Raw genomic sequence first — 26,166 nt, 5'->3', positions numbered from 1 at the left:
AAACCGTTTATCTGTAAATTTCTAACCGTATCATTGTATACATACTCGTTGTGTGCACTACGGCATTTTCTGCGTTATGCAAAGTTCTTGGGTTTTTGCTTGAACAACTTGAGAGCCTACTGTTTTACAATCTAACAATCAATCTAACAATAAAAGTAAGTGGTAACGGAATTGTGGAAAATTACGAAGATCGTTATGCTGCTTACACATTGGTTAAATTTCTGCCTTTCAACATCTGACTACGCCGTATTTTTTTTTTGCGTTTTCTTGTCATCTTCACAATGGTGAGCAATGTTGTCACATGAGTAAATACTTTAAACAAGAAAATATTAGATTAGATTTGTATTTGATTTGAGTACATTTCATGTTTATTAATTGTACAATTTTATTATGCGGCTAACAACTTTTTAGAATTAATTTATAACAAATCCTGTCGAGAATCAAGTTTACTATGTTGTTGGCGACTTTTAATTTTGGATATTATATAACCCAATCGTTTATCGTCTGTAACATGACTAGTAGATTCATTAACAACTCGCACAAATCGTTCGGTATTTTGAGAGTGGCATGGGAATTCTGCAAAGTAGGTGATAGTAAGAACGCACTCATAATTGATAACAAATATATATTACCTGGTATTTTTATGATATTATCTGATGAATATTGATATAACACTAACTGCTCATCTGTATAAAAATGCAAACAGGGAGGTTCGGTTATTTGAACATTATCCCAATTTATTGCTTCAGTATAGGTGTCACAATCAAAATTAATGTGATGTTTGGGTACGCGAAACTCGCGAATTGAAGCGGGTGGATCACTACGAACAGTTCTTATTATTTCGTATGCTCGAAATCGTACTCTTTTGTCCAAATCTGTTACCATAGCCAATAGTATATTTTCTGGATGAAAATAATAACTATTGTTCTCAATTGTTGGCCGAATTATCATTTGTATATTATTGGGTAACTCTCGGATCCAGAGTATGTATTTGAATAAATGCTGACTTCCATAAATACATTGAGGTTGGCTCTTGACGAGAAACCAGAAAGGAGCATACACTTTCACAACAAAAGTAACCAAATTTCTTAAATCCTCTGTTGGAAAACTTTGAGATACGTAGAGTCGTAACAACCTAGATGCAGTTGTTAACCACCGCGCTGTACTAACTGGACCAGGTTTCTGTGTAGCTAACCTTTCATCACATGTACCATTATTAACAGCAACAACCATATGATATAAATATAGTTGATCGCTGCGAATTTTCCAGTTTTCAATATTGTCGGGCATGGGTCCCATTGCAATAGGTTGGAAATCACTTGCAACCTGAAAAAAATGTGGATGAAAATAGTTTCATTGTACAAAAATAGACTACGACACAAACTAACTCCGTTATACATACCTGATATTGTTCACATGCCAGAATTTCCGGTCCAAATTCACCAGGCCAAACACCTGGACCAACCTGTTTTCCATATATATTGGTCATCAAAGTTTTAAGCGGCAGTTCATTAAAATGCAGTAGACAGACATTCCACTGAAGCGGGCGTTGTAAATATCTCTCCATGCATGCATTTACTCCAGTTTTAAATCCCGTATTTACCGCAGTGCCATCACAACCAATAGCAACTAAATGGTCTAAAGAATAGCCTGCAGCATTCAAAAAATTTGCAATGGCATTCTGAATTTCGGCGCCTGTGCCATTGACCGGTGTGGCGTATCCAACGAACACGGAATCAGGCTCTTTCACTATAGTTATATGTTCTTCAGTAATTGTAGAGAAGCGTACCTGATTATTTAGTGTATATTTTTTTATAGTTTTATCTTTTTTTCCATCATAAGAGATACACTTCAATGTAGCGTCGTTATTGTAAGTAGCTTGGGCTTCTGCTCTAAATATAGCTCTTTCTCTTTGTATCTTGTTTTTGTCAATAATAAGACTGTCTAAATAGCTTAGTACTTTCTCGCTAATATCACAAAATTCTTCTCTCGCTTTTGTTGCAATTGAACTTTTTAAATCTTTTATTATAGAAGTTGCGAGTAAAGAACCATAGCGATCTGAGGTATTAGTTCGATCCAAGGCCAAAACGAAATTTTTCAGTGATACGTCAGATACCTTTAGTTGGGGAAGTTTTTGAGGCCTTTCATCACATTCATCCTGAAAAAATTCTTCTTCGCTTGAACATGCAACGTACTCAGAGGCGTAAGTAGATTTGGGAGGATTTGACACATCGTCAATGGAATCTACGTTCATACCGTCATAATTTATACTGCAAAGCGATAAAACTCTTGGTCCACATTGATCAATAAAAAACTTTTTCGTATTTGGAGATATTTTTTTAATGTTGGGGCAGCTGCATTTTTTATTAAGTTCGATTCTACACTTACATTGCGAAATTCGAAATAAGGTTTTCCATTCCGTTTGCAAGTACACTGAGTGTTTCCTTATTATTTCATCACGTTTATTTATAAGGTTTATCAATAATTTTCTAATTGATGTATTTCCGACAATTGGAATCTTCGTAATTTTCCACAATTCTGTTACCAATTTTATTGCAACTTGTATATAACATGTAAGCTTTTTATTTTTTTTAACACTTGCGGTGCCTGCTTTCTTTAAATATAAAAGGAATTCAATAACTTGATGATTTGTTGGTAATTTAGTTTTGTCGATATCCCGAGCTTCGAATTTCATTTTGTTTTCACTTTTTTCAAATACTATCAACAGCCTTCTCTCACAAAAATATGGACAGACTTAAGAAATCATGTAGCGAAAGTGTTTGTTAGATTTTTTGCTAGAACAATTTGAGAGCCTACTGTTCTCAAATTGTTCTAGCAAAAACACATGCACTTTGCATAACGCAGAAAATGCCGTAGTGCACACAACGAGTATGTATACAATGATACGGTTAGAAATTTACAGATAAACAGTTTGTGTGTATTAAATACCTTTCAAATTAATTTCGTAGATGTGAATAACGATGTGAATGTGGTTTCGATCGGATATCATGACAAAACAGCAAAAGCTATTTGATGGTGTAGGGTGACCTATTGACTTTTTTAAATCTCTGTAACTTTTTTGTTTATGAATATAATTAAATACTTCCAAAGCAAAAGTTTCATATTTTGATAAGATCTTTATAATGGTTATAAGAAATGGGCATCATAGGGGTATACGAAGCGAAATAAAAAAATTAAAAATCAAATTTGACGTCGGAGTCAAAAATGGCCAATGCACGAAATATAGCCCCTGATCAACCATGAACAACGATATGCGTTTCTTTTCGATCGGACTTCAAATGACGACACAGCACAGTAAATTGTATTTCGGGGGGTCGTAGGGTGCACGGAAAAAAAAAAGTTTTAGTGTTCTGAAATTGTCTTCAAATATGCTACAAAACGGGGGGGTGACTGCATCGACTTTTTTTTTTGCCTTAGGCCGTGACCCTACCTAATGGACACCTGTCTTACTTAATGAGACTCAGATACACAAAGACGCCATTCGTTGAATTTTGTTGAAAAGCGTCGACAAAATTCATTTTAATTTGGGAATTTGGTTTTAATTCTTGTATAATAGTGGCAGCCCTTTATTTCCGACTCACATAGACTTGTGGTCACGGTTGCCACAGTTGGTAGAATTCTACCAAAAATGGTATGTTTTTTTCTGTTTAGTAGATTAGTAGAATTCTTTATATTTTGGTAGATTTTGCAAAATATTCCTAACTAAGAGGTACTTCATAAATTTTCTGTAGAAATAAAATTTTGACAAAATTTTCTATAGAAGTGAAATTTTGACAAAATTTTCTATAGAAATGAAATATTGACAAAATTTTCTATAGAAATAAAATTTTGACAAAATTTTCTATAGAAATAAAATTTTGACAAAATTTGCGATAGAAATAAAATGTTGACGAAATTTTCTATAGAAATAAAATTTCGACAAAATTTTCTATAGAAATAAAATTTTGACAAAATTTTCTATAGAAATAAAATTTTGATAAAATTTTCTATAGAAATAAAATTTCGACAAAATTTTCTATAGAAATAAAATTTTGACAAAATTTTCTATAGAAATAAAATTTTGATAAAATGTTCTATAGAAATAAAATTTTGATAAAATTTACTATAGAAATAAAATTTTGACAAAATTTTCTATAGAAATAAAATTTTGACAATATTTTCTATAGGAATGAATTTTTGACAAAATTTTCTATAGAAATAAATTTTTGACAAAATTTTCTATAGAAATAAAATTTTGACAAAATTTTCTACAGAAATACAATTTGACAAAATTTTCTATAGAATTAAAATTTTGACAAAATTTTCGATAGAAATAATATTTTGACAATATATTCTGTAGAAATGAATTTTTGACAAATTTTTCTATAGAATTAAAATTTTGGTAAAATTTTCTATAGAATTAAAATTTTGACAAAATTTTCTATAGAATTAAAATTTTGGTAAAATTTTCTATAGAATTAAAATTTTGACAAAATTTTCTATAGAATTAAAATTTTGACAACATTTTTGTATAGAATTAAAATTTTGACAAAATTTTCTATAGAATTAAAATTTTGACAGAATTTTCTATAGAAATGAAATTTTGACAAAATTTTCTATAGAAATAAAATTTTGACAAAATTTTCTATAGAAATAAAAGTTTGACAAAATTTTCTACAGAAATACAATTTTAACAAAATTTTCTATAGAATTAAAATTTTGACAAAATTTTCGATAGAAATAATATTTTGACAATATCCCAGCAAAAACTAGGTAACCACATCTCATTACAATTGACATTACCAGGAGTAAAGCTGTCATTACACTTTGCATTACATTGCGGCGAGTTATAATGACTAACATGTAATGACAAAAATAAATACTTCTCGGTAATTTTCGAATTTTTATTCTCAAATTTTATGCAGTTGTAGTTAACGATTTCATAAAATAGAATAAATGATGGTACCATTAGGTATAATTATTTACATAATCGAGCACTTACATAAAAAATCAAAAAGAGTATGTAATGTAACGCTAATTCTGAAAATTGTTCGGTTAAGAAATTTTTATCACAAATATTTCATAATAATTGTGTTTAATGACATTGTCATATTATGTTTTAAATAAATGCTTTCTTAAACCTCATTCACATTACACTTCCAAAATGCGCTTAAACTAAATTTCAAATGTCATTTGCCTTATAAAAAAGGGACTTAAAATCCACTTTTAGTAGATTTTGAACCTTATGTGAATTGGCTATTGGATATATTATAACGAAATTCACGAATCCAACTCCTTAAACAACCTACATTTATTTCTATTTTAAGTGTGAAATTAAATTGCATCTTATTTAGATTATTTATTCCATTTTTTGTTTATTTATACAATATTCGTTTCTATTCAAGTAGTTCTCCTATTTTGATCCATTGTAATCGGCGATAGAAATCAATATTTTCGAGATTTGGTTGCCTGAGACAATAAGTAGCTATTTTGCAAGCTTTGGTGTATCTACGAATATGTAATTACATATTAGGTGATTATATGCTTTAAATGCACTACTTATTTTATGGCCGAAAGTATGCCAGGGGAGAAGTACTTTCCTTCTAGGACATGCGTATGTAAATGTAATCCGAAGCGATGCCAATTAATAAGTGGTTATTAATTTTTAAATAAGCTTACCTACAAGATTACCGGGTAATGAGAGTTTTTGCTGGGTATATTCTGTAGAAATGAATTTTTGACAAATTTTTAGAATTAAAATTTTGGTAAAATTTTCTATAGATTTAAAATTTTGACAAAATTTTCTATAGAATTAAAGTTTTGGTAAAATTTTCTATAGAATTAAAATTTTGACAAAATTTTTGTATAGAATTAAAATTTTGACAACATTTTCTATAGAATAAAAATTTTGACAAAATTTTCTATAGAATTAAAATTTTGACAAAATTTTTTATAGTATTAAAATTTTGACAAAATTTTCTATAGAAATGAAATTTTGACAAAATTTTCGATAGAAATAATATTTTGACAATATTTCCTATAGAAATGAATTTTTGACAAAATTTTCTATAGAAATAAATTTTTGACAAAATTTTCTATAGAAATAAAATTTTGACAAAATTTTCTATAGAAATAGACTATTCAGTCCATTGTGATACCACAATTGGTGAACTTCCTTTTTTCACCGATTCCATGTTTAGCTCAACAACAATGGACTTTATTTTTATAGCCGAGTCCGAACGGCATTTCACATTACGATGAAACCACATAGATAACTTTTGATATACTCAGAAATGTCACCGGCATAGGGGATAATTTAGCGCTTTTTGATTTTCGAGCGAAAGTGAGATTGATCCCATGACTTTTGGAATGCAAGACGGACATTCTAAATTACACACAAAATAATTTTTTTCTGATTCAATCACGAAAATAATTGATCCAATTAATTTTTTGAATTGAAATGTCTTCAATCAGGAAAATGATGGTATCAATCACAGTTTTAATTGGGCATAAAAAATTTTTGATTAAAAAAATAATTGATGTTGATTGCAAAAATCAATTAATTAGTTAATTAACTCAATTAAAAACTTAATTGATGTTTAATTATTTAGTAAAACTTTTTAATTAAATCAGTTAAAAAAATAATTGCGTTTTGCAATATTCATCGATTAAAATGTTTTATTAAATTATTAATTGGAACAATTACTGCGAACAATTTCTTAATTAACGACGTAACTATTTTTTGTGTTTTTATTTTGATTAAAAAATGTATTGCATCAATTAATTTTTTATTAAAAATTAAAAAATACAACAATTTTTTAACTTACTTACGGCCATTTTCATGTAGCTCCGCTAGGCTTTAACTGCCAGTTAACAGAAATTAATTTCTTTGTTCCGGTTAACTTTAACTAAAAAATTTTCAGCAATTAAGTTCTTAACTGGCATATGGAATATATACACGGATGAAAAAGACTGTTTTTCACATGTTTGGCTATAAACATTATATGTTTGGAACACAAATTTTTAAACACAATATTTTTGAGTGCAAGCATATAATGTTCATAAACTAGCATAACATTTTTGGGACATATATGTTAATATGTTAGAACATATTATGTTTGGGACATAAAATGTTTGTAAATATTATATGCTTGGATGCAAACATATATTAATTTAGAAATAGCCTATAAACATATATGTGTTTAGTAGCTTGGAGCGCTATTTAACAGGGGGCGATATTGAATTAAGTTGGTGGTTGTTGCTTGTTATTACAAAATTAACATTTTATTTTTCCTTGGGCAATTGATCAGCTACTTCTTTGATCCTTACAAACTGTGTGGTCCGCTGTTCGAATCCCCGTCCGGCAAAAGGTAAAATTAAAATAAAAAAAATCATAAAATTGAATAATTTCTTCTACAATGTTTGTATTACAGAAAAAGGTGCTAAGAACTAAAAAATCTCGTGGAAGTGAGAAAGATGTCGGGGAATATAGAATTGGGCAGAAACAAAATTTTGAGCATTCAGGTCGAAAACCTATGTTGTTAGCACCTATATTACCTGTTTATTTTCATAATTCATTATGATTGTAAATATATAAATAAATAAAAAAAAGTTTTGAGCACAATATTGTTTGGGAGAATTTTTTTTAGCATATAATATTTTTGGGTGCAAAATGCTTCCAAACATATTATATGTTCACATAATAACATATTGTTTTTTGGAAGACAACATTATTGAATTTGGATGCAAAAATACAAAATGTTTGGAACTTAGACTACCCAAACATATATTGTTTAGACCAATATGCTTTCAAACATATTATATATTGGAAGGGATCAAACATATAAATGTTTGGGCAATACCCAAAAATGTATATGCTTGAAGCAAAATATGTTTGGGAGTATATGTTACAGAAGCGATTTTTTGTGAGGGTGTAGGTAAGATGACAGATAAATATATCCGTAGTACGATGTAAAAGCTCGTTAGCTAACGTAACACTGGAGCTTCATGAAAATGGGGGTAAGTCTTCCGAGTTTAATTAGAAAGTTAATTGTATCAAATAATTTTTTAATTAACTGATTTAAAAATTTTCAATCATTAACCTAATTGACTTAATGTTTCGAGTTTCAGCTTCAATTAACCTTTTAATTGGAAATATTTTGGTTATATTTTTTCTGTGTATTTTTTTATTTTTTATTTATTTATTTCAATAATTCAATATTTACAAAGAAATGTTCGTCTCTGCGCCATAAAGGCTTTAGTAGAGACTATTGAACAACGGTGGCTCCCATTGTGATCTTGTATTCTATCTTCTTAAAAAAAAAATTCACCAGTGCCATAAATATGGACTAAAATGAAAATTATCTACAAATGCTACAAAATTTGGAATACTGTTGAAACATATCAAAAAAGTTTAGCTTGATGGAATATTTACTAAGTAAATGTTTTGTTATTCCAAAAGAAAAATTACAATTAAATTTAAAAGTTATACTTCTTTAATTTGTATATTATACAAACTGTCATATAACTAGAACAATTCATAGCCTAAGGTATAGTTCACAAATGTTCATTTACGATTTCGAAATAGGGGGAAACTACCAACTAAAGAAAAAGAAAAACAAATACACAAAGTATATAAACAAACAATTCAAAAAATGCAATAAAACAATTTTGCTTCTTAACAACAGGGGCTCTGTGGTCTCAATGCTTTTTGGAAATGAAGTCTACCACAAAACAACAAAAACTACCATAAAATAAAAGCCAATTGGATATTGAGAACGAACGACAGACGACATCGTTAGGAAGAGCTATGGTTTGTAACAGCATGTTGATACATAAAACAACAAATTGCAATAGTGAATTGTGAATAATATCCAAACATTTCTTTTTGGGCCCCGAAAAAATGCAACAAAATTCCTCAATGAAATGGACAAAATTATTGCTTCAAACTAACCCAATAAAATAAAAAAATATACAAAACGAGTGCACGATACACTGAAGAGAAATATATTACTGAATTTATATTGAAGCAAAAAGTTCTATAATCTATAACAAATTCACTCGAATGGCTCTTCTACTGAGACTGTATTGCATGAATTACAAATTTATTGAAGGATATCGATGAATTCACATTTGCCTGTTTTTTAGGTTTTTGAGAATTATACAAAACGAGTGTACTAAAATGTTGCTGAATTTCAAATTAAGACATAATCAGGAGGACAACAAGATCATTCGTAGGACTGGTCTATTGAGACTGCATTTCGAGAACTAGTCAGATTTATTAAAGGCTCAACCTTTCGATGAATATACAATTGTTGATTTCTAGATTTTTAAGATATATTCAGAAGAGTATTTGGGGACGAGTTGAGACGTATTTCAGACAACGCAAAAATTCATAGTCTGAAATACGTAATTTTATTGCTATAGAAAATTTTGTCAAAATTTTATTTCTATAGAAAATATTGTCAAAATTTTATTACTATAGAAAATTTTGTCAAAATTTTATTTTTATAGAAAATTTTGTCCAAATTTTATGTCTACAGAAAATTTTGTCAAAATTTTATTTCTATAGAATATTTTGTCAAAATTTTATTTCTATAGAAAATTTTGTCCAATTTTTTTTTTCTATAGAAAATTTGGTCAAAATTTTATTTCTATAGACAATTTTGTCAAAATTTTATTTCTATAGAAAATTTTGCCAAAATTTTATTTCTATAGGAAATTTTGTCAAAATTTTATTTCTATAGGAAATTTTGTCAAAATTTTATTTCTATAGAAAATTTTGTCAAAATTTTATTTCTATAGAAAATTTTGTCAAAATTTTATTTCTATAGAAAATTTTGTCAAAATTTTATTTCTATAGAAAATTTTGTCAAAATTTTATTGCCATAGAAAATTTTGTCAAAATTTTATTTCTATAGAAAATTTTGTCAACATTTTATTTCTATAGAAAATTTTATCAACATTTTATTTCTATAGAAAATTTTGTCAAAATTTTATTTCTGTAGAAAATTTAGTCAAAATTTTATTGCTATAGAAAATTTTGTCAACATTTTATTTCTATAGAAAATTTTGTCAACATTTTATTTCTATAGAAAATTTTGTCCAAATTTTATTTCTATAGAAAATGTTGTCAAAATTTTATTTCTATAGAAAATGTTGTCAAAATTTTATTTCTATAGAAAATGTTGTCAAAATTTTATTTCTATAGGAAATTTTGTCAAAATTTTATTTCTATAGAAAATTTTGTCAAAATTTTATTTCTATAGAAAATTTTGTCAAAATTTTATTTCTATAGAAAATTTTGTCAAAATTTTATTTCTATAGAAAATTTTGTCAAAAATACAAAATGTTTGGAACTTAGACTACCCAAACATATATTGTTTAGACCAATATGCTTTCAAACATATTATATATTGGAAGGGATCAAACATATAAATGTTTGGGCAATACCCAAAAATGTATATGCTTGAAGCAAAATATGTTTGGGAGTATATGTTACAGAAGCGATTTTTTGTGAGGGTGTAGGTAAGATGACAGATAAATATATCCGTAGTACGATGTAAAAGCTCGTTAGCTAACGTAACACTGGAGCTTCATGAAAATGGGGGTAAGTCTTCCGAGTTTAATTAGAAAGTTAATTGTATCAAATAATTTTTTAATTAACTGATTTAAAAATTTTCAATCATTAACCTAATTGACTTAATGTTTCGAGTTTCAGCTTCAATTAACCTTTCAATTGGAAATATTTTGGTTATATTTTTTCTGTGTATTTTTTTTTTATTTTTTATTTATTTATTTCAATAATTCAATATTTACAAAGAAATGTTCGTCTCTGCGCCATAAAGGCTTTAGTAGAGACTATTGCACAACGGTGGCTCCCATTGTGATCTTGTATTCTATCTTCTTAAAAAAAAATCACCAGTGCCATAAATATGGACTAAAATGAAAATTAATTTCTATAGAAAATTTTGTCAAAATTTTATTTCTGTAGAAAATTTAGTCAAAATTTTATTGCTATAGAAAATTTTGTCAACATTTTATTTCTATAGAAAATTTTGTCAACATTTTATTTCTATAGAAAATTTTGTCAAAATTTTATTGCTATAGAAAATTTTGTCCAAATTTTATTTCTATAGAAAATTTTGTCAAAATTTTATTTCTATAGAAAATTTTGTCAAAATTTTATTTCTATAGAAAATGTTGTCAAAATTTTATTTCTATAGAAAATGTTGTCAAAATTTTATTTCTATAGGAAATTTTGTCAAAATTTTATTTCTATAGAAAATTTTGTCAAAATTTTATTTCTATAAAAAATTTTGTCAAAATTTTATTTCTATAGAAAATTTTGTCAAAATTTTATTTCTATAGAAAATTTTGTCAAAATTTTATTTCTATGGGAAATTTTGCCAAAATTTTATTTCTATGGGAAATTTTGCCAAAATTTTATTTCTATAGGAAATTTTGCCAAAATTTTATTTCTATCGGAAGTTTTGTCAAAATTTTATTTCTATAGAAAATTTTGTCAACATTTTATTTCTATAGAAAATTTTGTCAAAAATTTATTTCTATAGAAAATTATGTCAACATTTTATTTCTATAGAAAATTTTATCAAAATTTTATTTCTATAGAAAATTTTGTCAAAATTTTATTTCTGTAGAAAATTTTGTCAAAATTTTATTTCTATATAAAAATTTTGTCAAAATTTTATTTCTATAGAAAATTTTATCAAAATTTTATTTCTATAGAAAATTTTGTCAACATTAATACAACAGTAAAAAATCTACCATTTTTGATAGAATTCTACCAACTGTGGAAACCGTGATCCTATATCGTATATTATTTTGTTGGGCAATTTTCAAATATTTTCTTTCTTTGTAGCAATGAAACCCTCCAAAAACTATGTTACATAATCCATTGCAATGAGTATGTAAACAATAACCAATGCTTCCAAGGTATGTATTCTCTAAACAAAACAACTCCGCTTTTCGTTGGCACTCCACATCTCCACATTGCTCTCATTTACTGTATACACTAAACCCCCATGAACTATCACAAACAATGGGCCAATAAAAATATTGCAAAAGCAAGAAATGAAAACTAACAATGCATAAAAATAAATAAATAAAATATGCGAAATGCCGCCAAAATAAAAAACCCACTACATGTTCGGGCGAATAGCTGCATCTCTATGATATGATAGGGAATTATAGACTATGGAGAAAATATGGTAAATATAAATTTTTCAATATGAGACCAATAGTTTACTATTATTAAAAAATTAAATTGTTGAAAGTAAATTATATTTATCACTCTTGAAATGATATAACCAATATTAAATATTTTTACTAATCAATATTTAATAATGTTATGTAAGCCGCTGTAGATCTCTAAACGGGAGGGCTGCAATCAATCCAAAGAACTATAATGATGAGACAACGCATATCTAGATATAGATCCATATCCTGTTAAAAATAAAATTTTAAAACATTGCAACATTCAAAATGAACTTTGTAACCCCTTCTAATGTATAAATTTTTGCACAACATTTTTTCAAAGTAAGAAAGGTAAAATAAATATCTTAGCCTCTCTATTGTGCTGATGAAGATATAGATACGTATGGTGGAGAAGTAAAATCAGATCACTGACCGCCAGTGACTTCTGTAAATTTGCACAAAGAGTAGGAAGGAAGCCAGTCAAAACCTGCAACAGAAATAGTAAAAAAACTGACAATCGCCAACGACATTGTTGCTTGCTTTTTGTTGGCAGCAAGAACCACAACTGTCAGTAGCAGCAACAATTATTGCAAGTTTCATAATTATAATGATTTTACTTACGACTTGGCAAGATTTGATTAATGCTCTTAACTCGCAGATAATTTTGCATCTGTTGAGGGGCTAAATGCTAAATAATAATTGCAACAGATTTTTTATGGTAAACTTGAAATTTTCTATTGGAATAAAAAATTTTCCAAGAAATTAAATTTTGACAAAATTTTCTACAGAAACAAGATTTTGACAAAAATTTCTATAGAAAGAACATTTTCTACAGAAACAAGATTTTGACAAAAATTTTGGTAGAAATAAATTTTTGACAAAATTTTCTATAGAAATACAATTTTGACAAAATTTTCTATAGAAATAAAATTTTGACAAAATTTTCTATAGAAATAAAATTTTGATTCAAAATTTTCGATAGAAATAAAATTTTGACAAAATTTTAATAGAAATAAAATTTTGACAAAATTTTCTATAGAAATAAAATTTTTACAAAATTTTCTATAGAAATAAAATATTTACAAAATTTTCTATAGAAGTAAAATTTTTATATAGAAATAATATTTTGAAAAAATTTCTGTAAAAATAAAATTTTGACAAAATTTTCTATAGAAATAACATTTTGTCAAAATTTTCTATAGAAATAATATTTTGTCAAAATTTTCTATAGAAATAAAATTTTGTCAACATTTTCTATAGAAGTAACATTTTGTCAAAATTTTCTATAGAAATATTTTGTCAAAATTTTCTATAAAAATAATAATTTGGCAAAATTTTCTATAAAAATAAAATTTTGACAAAATTTTCCATAGAAATAAAATTATGACAAAATTTTCTATTGAAATAAAATGTTGACAAAATTTTCTATACAAATGCAATTTTGACAAAAATTTTCTATAGAGATAAAATTTTGCAAAAATTTTCTATAGAAATAAAATTTTGACAATTATTTTCAATATATCACGTATTTTCCTTAAAAAATATTTCTACTGTCATCGCCCGACTTATCTTAACGATGTCAAGAGGTAATTGTTGACGCAACTCCTCTCTTGAAGTGTTACCAAATGAGAGAAACTAACAAAAGTGTTGCATCCCGGCTAATTAAAATTTTTAGCATCACGTATAATCGTTTACACCACAATTTCCTGATGGATGGAGGGAATGGAAATGTATACACCTAACCATTGACCTAACATCTATGTTTGTATTCATTATGTATGATACTCGCATGTTCCATCAACCACCACATGATACTAGACATGGTGGCCATAGTAGGCAAGAAGTCGATAAAAAGAGGATGGTATATTGTATATATGGCCTTTAAATGAAGATATATAGTAGGCAAAAATTGTTGGCCTCACGACAATATTTTGTTCAATATATCACGTTTGTTTCCAACCAACTTTGTTTAGCCTCAAAGAAACAACTTTAAAAACAAAAGATAACTTTGTTGATCCAAAAGTTCGTTTCCCAGAACAGCAATTCATTTTTTGCGTGAAAGTTAAAATTTTCGAAGCCTTATCTGGCCTTCGATAATTTTGTAAATTTGCAAAAAGGCCTGCATATCTTAAACCTTTCAAAATATCTTATCCAACGGTCATACAAGTAAGTAAGACATCTAAACTCCATCTATTTCAATACAAATGCATGTACTACATAATATCTAAGGCTTTACTAGAAAAATATTTCAATTATTTTTAGTTACCCAGTTTTTCTTCTTTGGGGATATCTTGCATCTTTTTTTTATGATGCTAGCTAGCATCATTTGAACTTACCTCTTGAATTTGTTGCTGCGTCTGCGATTTTTTGGAAGGCATCCAAATATGAGGCGATAGCTTGTATGGCCGCTCTGTAAAAAAAAAGAATCACCGAAAAATAGAAGAAGAGCATGAGAAACCAAAGTAAACAATAACAACAACAATAATTTGTAGCAAAATGAAAAACTTACAACTAGAGAAATATAAACAACAAAAAGCAAGAAAACTTTAAAAATATACATAAAAACTAAGCGACAACATGAAAATCAAGGAAATAATTTAAATTCATGTGGTTTGTTTTGGCTGGCTAACTCTAAAGCATATTTGAACTTCATGAAATATTTTCAACGAAACCAACAAAAATTTTTATGAGGAATTGTTTAGCTTTACTTTTTTTATTTGTTTAGGAGGAAACTGAAGCTAACAGTGTCCAAAGTAATTTCATTTATTTGTTAGCCATAAAATTTGAAACATTGTTTTATGGTTTTCAAAAACAAAAAAATTGTTTTATTGTTTTGTATCAGTTTTGTTTTTTTTTTTTTTGGTTGGGGTTCGACCACACACAATTAGATTTTTTTAACGATTACAAGTTTTACACGTAAATATGTTTGTGTAGTTTAATTTTAACGGCTCCTATAAAAGTACTGAAATTAAAAATCATCAATTCAAGAAGATATTTCGGTCACTCGAAAAATTCAAAAAAGAGTAAAAGGACCCAGCAAAAAAAAGCGTCGCCAAAAAAGTAATGAAAATGTTCTTTTTGGATCCGGAAGTGGTGCAAAATTGACGCAGAAGCGATGAATTTAACATGGACTTGCCATAGGACGGAAGTCCTCCATTTCATCAGCCGTTGCACTGAATTTGCATCACTTCTTTAGGTGTGATCCGAATTCAATGTTTTGGATGTAAATTAAAAATTTCTGTGATATTTTGTCAAATAAATAATTTTTATAATTTTTTATAATTTTTAATGGATTCTAACGCTTGTCTGAAACGTTTGACTTCAAATATTTTCAAAAATTCACAATTTTTTCAGATTGGATTTAGCATTTTTTCGAAAAAAATTTAAATAATTTGTACCATTTTAAGAATTCGCGCTCTGATTGTAACCTATTTGAAACAAAAAAGTTAACATTACCCATTAAAAATATGAAAAAAGCAAATTATAAAAAATTGAATTAAAAGAACTTCATGTGTAGTTAAAATAAAGAACATCATTGGGAGTACATCTTCTGGAAGTGCTTTTAAAGTTGTTCCTCTGGAAGAACTTCAAAATTTTTTTGTTGGGGAGAAATGCCTTCCGAATTCCAAGGGATTAGGAAACTCTGATATATAGATCTGCACACATATCCAGCAAAAAAATTTGGAAGTTCTTCCAAAGACCCAGCTTTAAAAGCACTTCCAGAAGATGCACTCCCTATATTTTAGCTACCCAGGAAGTTCTTTTAATTCAATTTTGTATAGCTTGGTTTTTTCGTATTTTTTATTAATGGGTAATTTTAACTTTTTTTGTTTCAAATAAGTTAAAAACAGAGTAAGAATTCATAAAATGATACAAATCATTTAAATTTTGTCGAAAAAAAATGCTAAATCCAATCTGAAAAAATTGTGAATTTTTGAATCCATTAAATATTATAAAAATTATTTATTTGACAAAATATCACAGAATTTTTTTAATTTACATCCAAAACATTGAATTCGGATCACATCTAAAGACGTGATGCAAATTCAGTGCAACGGTTGTTGAAATGGAGGACTTCCGTCCTATGACAAGCCCATGTTAAATTCATCGCTTCTGCATCAATATTGCACCACTTCCGGATCAAAGAGAACATTTTCATTACTTTTTTGGCGACGCTTTTTTGCTGGGAAGCTCAATGACAAAGGACCTACTTTTTACAGCCGAGTCCGAAAGGCGTTTCATATTGGCGGTGAAACCACTTAGAAAAGTTTTGAAACACTCATAAATGTCACCAGCACCCATCACTGAAAAACTGTTTGGTGTTCTGTCGAAACTGGGGTTGGCTCGCATACACAGAAATTACGAAAAGAAAATTTCTTTAAAATTGAGCCAACGAAAACTTTTAATTGACAAGACGAAAAATTTTCATTATGACCATGAAAATGTTCATCAATACGGTGAAACACTTCGTTATTAAATTAAAACTTCATTACAATGAAAAATGTCATGCATATATTTTTCCGTTGGCTCAATTTGGATAAAAATTTTGTTAATATTGCGAAGCTTTTTCTAATTGTCAAATACACAGAACTCCGTTCTTCTGCCAATTTCTGTTGCCACATTTGGTAACTCGGATTTGTGCATTACGCGTACCCAGTAAGCCGTCCTGTTTTTGTATCCTTGTTCCATCAGTTTCGTTATAAAATAATAAAAAAAATCATTACAACAATAAAAAAATTTAATTTTTTATTGGCTCAATTTTAACGACAAAATTAGTTTATATTACAAAGCTTTTCTTTGAGTACACAGAAAAAATTATTTTCGGCTTCAATCACCAAATTAATTAGCCCAATTCATTTTTCAATCACGGAATGATAATATCTATTATCGACGTCAATTAAAAAAAATATTGATTCAAATAACAATTATTTAACTCAATTTACGTTTTGATTGAAATTTCAATCAATTAATTTTGTAATTCAATATTTATATTAATTTATGTGTACTGAATTAATTGTTTATTTGCAAACGGTTTCAAGTTCAAATAAAATTGCACGCACAAAAAATGTTTGTTCTGATTCAATCACGAAATTAATTGATCCAATGAATTTTTTAATAGAAATGTCATCAATCACAAAAATGATAGTATCAATCACAGTTTTATTTGGGTATAAAAAAATAATTGATTAAAAAATTAATTGATTTCGTTAGGAAATTTAAATCAATTTTTTTAATTGATTCAATCAAAAAATTTAATTGATCTTGATTGCAAAACTCAATTACTGTTTTCATTAAAAACGTAACTGTTTTCGATTATAGACAAAAAATTATTTTTAATCTTCAATTATGAAATGATCCAATTAATTTTTAATTGAAATGTCTTCAATCAAATTATAGTATCAATCACTAAAATCAATTAAAAAACAAGTAAGGAAAGTCTAAAGTCGGGCGGGGCCGACTATATTATACCCTGCACCACTTTGTAGATCTAAATTTTCGATACCATACTACATCCGTCAAATGTGTTGGGGGCTATATATAAAGGTTTGTCCCAAATATATACATTTAAATATCACTCGATCTGGACAGAATGTGATAGACTTCTACAAAATCTATAGACTCAAAATTTAAGTCGGCTAATGTACTACACGCAGAGAAGGAATATGATCACCTCAAACATGTTTCAAGAGCAAAATGTTATTTTTGTATGGTGACCATGTAACATGTTTGTCACTAAAATGTTATTTTCTCGTCAAATATAACCTGCTTGCCGAAATCAGATACATGATTTTAGAGAAAATAACATGGTTGCGAAAACCATGTTACATGGTCACCACCCAAAAATAACATTTTGCTCTTAAAACATGTTTGAGGTGATCATATTCCTTCTCTGGGTGTAGGGTGGAACACAATGTTTGTAAAAAATGTGGGAAACATTTAAATCTGAAGCAATTTTAAGGAAACTTCGGAAAAGTTTATTTATGATTTATCTTTAAGGAAACTTCGGAAAAGTTTATTTATGATTTATAGCTCGATATATATGTATTAAAAATTTAGGAAAATTGGTCATTTTTACAATTTTTCGACTAAGCAGTGGCGATTTAACAAGGAAAATGTTGGTATTTTGACCATTTTTGTGGAAATCAGAAAAACATATATATGGGAGCTATATCTAAATCTGAACCGATTTCAATCAAATTTAGCACACATATTACTAATTGTACTCCTAGTGCGAAATTTCAACCAAATTGGGCCAAAACTCTGGCTTCTGGGGCCATATAAGTCCATATCGGGCGATAAATATATATGGAAGCTATATCTAAATCTGAACCGATTTCAATCAAATTTGGCACACTTGACTATACTACCAATTGTACTCCTTGTGCAAAATTTCAAGCTAATCGGGATAAAACTCTGGCTTCTGGATCCATATAAATGCATATCGGGCGAAAGATATATATGGGAGCTATATCTAAATCTGAGCCGATTTCAACCAAATTTGGCACGCATAGCAACAATGCTAAATTTACTCCCTGTGCAATAATTTCAACCAAATTGTGCCAAAACTCTGGCTTTTAGGACCATATTAGTCCATATCGGGCGAAAGATATATATGGGAGCTATATCTAAATCTGAACCGATTTCAATCAAATTTTGCACACTTGACTATACTACTAATTGTAAACCTAGTGCAAAATTTTAACCAAATTCGGCCAAAAATCTGGCTTCTGGGGCCATATAAGTCAATATCGGGCGAAAGATATATATGGGAGCTATATCTAAATCTGAACTGATTTCAATCAAATGTTGCACACTTGACTATACGACTAAGTGTTATGTTTGTACAAAATTTCAAGCAAATCGGTATAAAACTCTGGCAGCTGGGTCCATATTAGTGCATATCGGGCGAAAGATATATATGGGTGCTATATCTAAATTTGAACCGATTACTTCCAAAATCAATAGGGTTTTATTCTGACCCAAATTAGGAACATGTGCCAAATTTGAAGGCGATTGGACTTAAATTGCGACCTAGACTTTGATCACAAAAATGTGTTCACAGACAGACGGACGGACGGACAGACGGACATGGTTATATCGACTCAGGGACCCACCCTGAGCATTATTGCCAAAGACACCATGTGTCTATCTCGTCTCCTTCTGGGTGTTACAAACATATGCACTAACTTATAATACCCTGTTCCACAGTGTGGCGCAGGGTATAATTAATTGTTCCAATTAAAAAAATAATTGATACAATTAATTAAGATTGATTTTCGTTACAATTAAAAAATGTTTAGAATCAATTAAGGTTTTAATTTAATATTTGTTAAAATTCAATTAAAATATTAATTGAACAAGTTTTGGTGATAATTTTTTCTGGTTACTTTCTTAACTGACTTTGTGTTTGATTTGATCGTTTGGAATAAGTTTTTAATTCAAAATTTTAAAAAATTTCCATCGCTGACTTAGTCTTCCGAGTTTCACTAAAAATTTAATTGTATCAATTAATTTTTTAATTAAATCTATCTTGATTAAAAAAATCATTTGTATCAATTAATTTATTAATTGAAAAAATTTTTAATTTCAATCAACTTTTTAATTGGAAATATTTTGGTGATACACACAAAAAATTTTTTTTCGGATTCAATCACGAAATTAATTGATCCAATTAATTTTTTTATTGAAATGTCTTCAATCACAGAAATGATAGTATCAATTAAAAAATTAATTGATGGACAATTAAAAAATTAATTGATCCAATTGAAAGATTAATCGATACTATTAATTTTTGTGATTGATTTTTGTTTCAATTAAAAAAAATTGTTGAAACAATTAAATTTTTAATTGAATATTTTTTAGAAAAATTGGAATTGGAAAAATTTTCGTGGATTTTTTTTTTTTTGTATTGTTTTCTGTGCGAATTGATCCAATTAATTTTTTGAATTGAAATGTCTTCAATCACAGAAATGATAGTATCAATTAAAAAATTAATTGATGGACAATTAAAAAATTAATTGATCCAATTGAAAGATTAATCGATACTATTAATTTTTGTGATTGATTTTTGTTTCAATTAAAAAAAATTGTTGAAACAATTAAATTTTTAATTGAATATTTTTTAGAAAAATTGGAATTGGAAAAATTTTCGTGGATTTTTTTTTTGTGTATTGTTTTCTGTGCGAATCAAACAAAAAATATAAAAAATATTGTTAAAATTTTATTGTGGATATTTCTGTCTTTGTCATAGACTCATTGAAAGCTTACCTTAAACAAGCATGTAATTTGCTGGCCTTGGCTACAAAATCCTCCCATAATGGTGAAGTATTCTGGAATTATAAAAAAAAGCGGAAATACAAATCATTAATTACAAATTCTTTGAAGAAATGAGAACAATGAATATAAAATATTATCAGTTATTAAAGAATAATTGAGAAAGAAAAAAGGATATTTCAATTAAGATCAAATATCCTGATAAAAAAAAGCTCAAATGGAATTAATCAAAGTATTTGGAATTAATGGTGGGCTGTATAAAATGCTGACACCGTAGGGTTTAAAAAACACAGTCGATGAACTTAAGTACCTAATGCCTTCTCGTCACACATCATTTTCTTTATAAAGTAGCTGATGGTGATGATGATGACGATTACATCAATAATGTAGATGATGATGATGATGATGATGGTGATGCTGAAAAGCTTGGGCTTAATTATGACAATGTTGACAACGAACACGAAATTTTAGTGGTGATGCTGGTGATTATTACGACGATGCTAATGATGATGTTGACGATGCTTGCCACATTCTATATTTAAATTGAAGAGAAAATCTTTAGGTGGCGATGCAAAGAGGTGTCATTGGTTTTGGTGTAAGTAGCACATATGAGTGGAAACGGACGGATACACTTGCCCCACCGCTGTCAACACAAACCATCATCGTTGTGTAATGAATCATGATGGGTTGACACCGGTTTCCATCATGCAAAACTCACTGCGCTTATTAATACAGATTATTGAACAATGTTGCACATGGTAGTACTCAATGATGCAGACTAAAATGTCACATATTATTTATTTACAACAACCGAGCCCAATGCATTTAAGGGATTAAATTTGACAATTTTGCCAACAAAAGAGAAAAAATATATGACCTCTTTAGAAAAAAAAAAAAAAAATAAATAAATAAATAAAAAACAAGTATATACGGCCGTAAGTTCGGCCAGGCCGAAGCTTATGTACCCTCCATCATGGATTGCGTAGAAACTTCATCTAAACACTGCCATCCACAATCGAATTACTTAAGTTGCGGTAACGCTTGCCATTGGCAAGGTATCTTAAAACCTCCTAACACCATCTTCTAAATTGTATGTAAGTCCATATGTGGTACATATTAAATCAAAAAAGATCGATCCAATACGTATATAATTCAGTTTGACAAAGAAATAAAAAAAGATAGAAATAAAATTTTAACAAAATTTTCTATAGAAATAAAATTTTCACAAAATTTTCTATAGAAATAAAAATTTTGACAAAATTTTCTATAGAAAGAAAATTTTGACAAAAATTTCTACAGAAATAAAATTTTAACAAAATTTTCTATAGAAATAAACTTTTGACAAAATTTTCTATAGAAATAAAATCTTGGTAGATTATTTTTTGCTCGAGTGGCAACCATGATTATGAACCGAATAAAATTTGAACAAAATTTGCTATAGAAATAAAATTTTGACAAAATTTTCTATAGAAATAAAATTTTGACAATGATGAAAATTTTATTATGAACCGAATAAAATTTTAACAAAATTTTCTCTAGAAATAAAATTTTGACAAAATTTTCTATAGAAATAAAATTTTGACAAAATTTTCTATAGAAATAAAATTTTGACAAAATTTTCTATAGAAATAAAATTTTGGTAGATTATTTTTGGCTCTAGTGGCAACCATGATTATGAACCGATATGGACCAATTTTTGTGTGATTGGACCAATTTTGGTATGGTTGTTAGCGACCATATACTAACACCACGTGCCTAATTTGAACCGGATCGGATGAATTTTGCTCCTCCAAGAGGCTCCGGAGGTCAAATCTGGAGAATGTTTTATATGGGGGCTATATATATATATATGGACCGATATGGACCAATTCTGGCACGGTTTTTAAAGATCATATACTAACACCATGTTCCAATTACAACCGGATTGGATGAAATTTGCTTCTCTTGGAGACTTCGCAAGCCAAATCTGGGGATCGGTTTATATAGGGGCTAGGTTAGGTTAGGTTAGGTTATGTGGCAGCCCAATGTATCAGGCTCACTTAGACTATTCAGTCCATTGTGATACCACAGTGGTGAACTTCTCTCTTATCACTGAGTGCTGCCCGATTCCATGTTAGGCTCAATGACAAGGGACCTCCTTTTTATAGCCGAGTCCGAACGGCGTTCCACATTCCAGTGAAACCACTTAGAGAAGCTTTGAAACCCTCAGAAATGTCACCAGCATTACTGAGGTGGGATAATCCACCGCTGAAAAACTTTTTGGTGTTCGGTCGTAGCAGGAATCGACCGAACATAGGGGCTATATATAATTATGAACCGATGTGGACCAATTTTTGCATGGTTGTTAGAGACCATATACCAATATCATGTACCAAATTTCAGGCGGATCGGATGAAATTTGCTTCTCTTTGAGGCTCCGCAACCCAAATCTGGGGATCGGTTTATATGGGCGCCATATATAATTATGGACCGATGTGGACCAATTTTTGCACGGTTGTTAGAGACCATATACCAATACCATGTACCAAATTTCAGCCGGATCGGATGAAATTCGCTTCTCTTTGAGGCTCCGCAAGCCAAATCTGGGGATCGGTTTATATGGGGGCTATATATAATTATGCACCGATGTGGACCAATTTTTGCATGATTGTTAGAGACCACATACCAACATCATGTACCAAATTTCAATCGGATCGGATGACTTTTGCCCTTCTAAGAGGCTCCGCAAGCCAAATCGGGGGATCGGTTTATATGGGGACTATATGTAATTATGGACCGATATGAACCAATTTTTGCATGGTTGTTAAAGACCATATACTAACACCATGTACCAAATTTCAGCCGGACCGGGTGAAATTTGGTTCTCTTAGAGGCTCCGCAAGCCAAATCGGGGGATCGGTTTATATGGGGGCTATATATAATTATGGACCGATGTGGACCAATTTTTGCATGGTTGTTAGAGACCATATTCCAACACCATGTACCAAATTTCAGCCGGATCGGATGAAATATGCTTCTGTTAGAGGCTCCACAAGCCAAATCTGAGGGTCCCCTTATATGGGGGCTATACGTAAAAGTGGACCGATATGGCCCATTTTAAATACCATCCGACCTACATCGATAACAACTACTTGTGCCAAGTTTCAAGTCGATAGCTTGTTTCGTTCGGAAGTTAGCGTGATTTCAACAGACTGACGGACGGACGGACGGACATGCTTAGATCGACTCAGAATTTCACCACGACCCAGAATATATATACCTTATGGGGTCTTAGAGCAATATTTCGATGTGTTACAAACGGAATGACAAAGTTAATATACCCCCATCCTATGATGGAGGGTATAATAAAATGCTACCAAAATTTTATAGAAATCATTTTTTTTGAGATCTTCAAGGATTATCAACGTATTACGGCAATACAAAAAAAACTGCATCTTTGGCTCGGAATCAATACCAAACTTCTTAAGGGAATTCAAAATCTTTGGATCCAAGTAAACTTTTTGTTGAGTGTATATATTCCCAGCAAAACAAGAGCTTCCAAAAAAGTAGTATGGATCCCCAATCTGTGATCCGGAAGTAGTGCAAACTTGGATCATTTCCAATGAATTTTACATGAGCTTGTCATAGGACGGAAGTACTCCCTTTTTGGATCATTTGCATTGCTTTAGAAGTTGTGCCCTGGAAGTTAATTTGAATGAAGAAATTTAAAAAGCGAAAAAAAATTTTTTCTTACAACCAATTTCACTTTTTTTTATCCATATGTTTTATTACACTATTATTTTCCTATTATGTAATTTCTACAATTTGAAAAACTTTTTCGCTCCGACCAAGGTTTGCTGGCACCATAACAGAACGCCTTAGCACACTCAGCCACAAACGCCATTGAACATAAAGCGTCGAAAGGTCAATTGATTGTGTTTTTGTGTTTGTGATATGATCGTAATACGACACCAAGGAATAACATTCTAATTGCTTCTCGAGATGTTCTTTATTAGTATGAACGAAAAAATAAGAAACGCAGGTTCAAATCTCACCAGCGGCAATTTTTTTATCAAATATTTTTCTAAAAAAATATTTTTTTATGCTATCATTGCATTGTTTTTATTTCTTATTTTCGGCATATATTTTCGTATAAATATATTATTTCCATTAAAAATCAAAAAAAAAAAAAAATTCTCGTAATTTGCAAAACCTTCTCAAAAGAACTTCCATGGAAGCGAAAAAGTCAAACGGCACAGGTTCAAATCCCAGCGGGGATAAAATTTATTTTTTTTTATTATTATTTTTTTTATTTTTTTTTAATTAATTTTCTATTTTTTTATGCTTTTTTATTAGTTTTCTATTATTTTGTACAAAATTTGCACTTCAAATAGCTTGATTGCGTTTTTTGTAATACTTGTCCACAAGGACTGCATCGGAAGTAGAAAAAAATCATTGGGGGATCCCAAGATGCGCTTTAGAAGAAATGTTTGTGTACTTGTCCAAAAGGACTGTATCGGAAGTGGAAAAAATCATTGGGGGATCCCACGATGCTCTTTAGAAGAAATGTTTGTGGACTTCTCCAAAAGGACTGTATCGGAAGTTGGAAAAACTCGATGGGGGATTCTGGGATGGGCTTTAAAAGAAATGTTTGTGGAACAACTTCCAATTTTTTTTGCTGGGTAGTGTAACACCCCGAAGGAGACGAGATGGACACATGGTATCTTTGGCAATATTGCTCAGGTCCGGCCCCTGATCTATGTGAATAAAGAAATTTTGTGATATTTTGACGAGTAAATAATTTTTAAATTTTTTTTATGAATTTTAATGCATTATAACGCTTGTCCGGAACATTTTACATCAAATATTTTCAAAAATTCGCAATTTTTCTAGAAAGGATTTAGCATATTTTTCGGCAAAATTTAAATAATTTCCACTATTTTATTAATTTTTAATCTGTTTTTTTAACCTATTTGAAACAATAAAATTTTAAATTTCCCATTAAAAAATATAAAAAAGCGAGTTATAAAAAATTGACTCAAATGAACTTCCTGTGCAGTTAAAATAAAGAACATCTTTGGGAGGACATTTTTGGAAGTGCTTTTAAAGTTGTGCCTTAAGAACAACTTCCAAATTTTTTTGCTGGGTAGTTGAAGCTTACGAAGTGCGGTGGTGCTGAGTCCTACTGGAATGTCTATGATCTGCTGCCGAAATGTTTGCCTGTCCCGGACTTTAATAGGTTTTAGGTCATTCTCCCGTCGGCCCACACCATTACAATTGTGGGTGCTTGAGTTCTTGTGGCCAATCGAAGGTGTACACTTTGCCAAGTAAACCTGATCAATTTATATGTTCACAAACGGATCAATTTGGAAAGAAATGGAGAAATCCAAATCCAATTATTTTGAAAACAAAACAACAAAACTATCACAAAATTATTGCTCATATATGTATAACCAATTTCGCATATTGCATAATAAATTTGAATATTAAATTTTTAGACGACCTATTTCCAATGGCTAAAACTATGTTTATTTCAAATAAGAAAAACCAAAAACAAAGTAATAAAAATAGATTTTATATAACAATATATTTTCATATCGTCAGCTTAACATACCCCAAAGGATAAGAAGAAAATATTAATAAAATTTCATGATTGCAGGCATCAATTTTGAAGTTTTTATTAAGATAGCCCACATA

General features: G+C 29.2%; 1 protein-coding gene across 16 annotated transcripts in view; it reads right to left on the bottom strand.

Annotated features, from left to right (window-relative positions):
* The window catches only part of mim (missing-in-metastasis), a 333,252-nt gene that overhangs the window by 55,003 nt on the left and 252,083 nt on the right, over positions 1-26,166 (bottom strand). For all 16 annotated transcript variants that reach the window (XM_075312282.1, XM_075312283.1, XM_075312286.1 and 13 more), the window contains exons 4-5: positions 20,485-20,546; positions 14,553-14,626 (exon numbers count right to left, since the gene is read on the bottom strand). In XM_075312282.1, the coding sequence (XP_075168397.1) occupies positions 14,553-14,626; positions 20,485-20,546 (136 nt within the window). The remainder of the gene's footprint in view (positions 1-14,552; positions 14,627-20,484; positions 20,547-26,166) is intronic.

This window comes from Haematobia irritans, chromosome 5 (genome assembly GCF_050003625.1).
Source record: "Haematobia irritans isolate KBUSLIRL chromosome 5, ASM5000362v1, whole genome shotgun sequence".
Classification (NCBI taxonomy): domain Eukaryota; kingdom Metazoa; phylum Arthropoda; class Insecta; order Diptera; family Muscidae; genus Haematobia; species Haematobia irritans.
The sequence above is the reverse complement of the archived record's forward strand: the minus strand, read 5'-3'. Positions and strand labels throughout refer to the sequence as shown.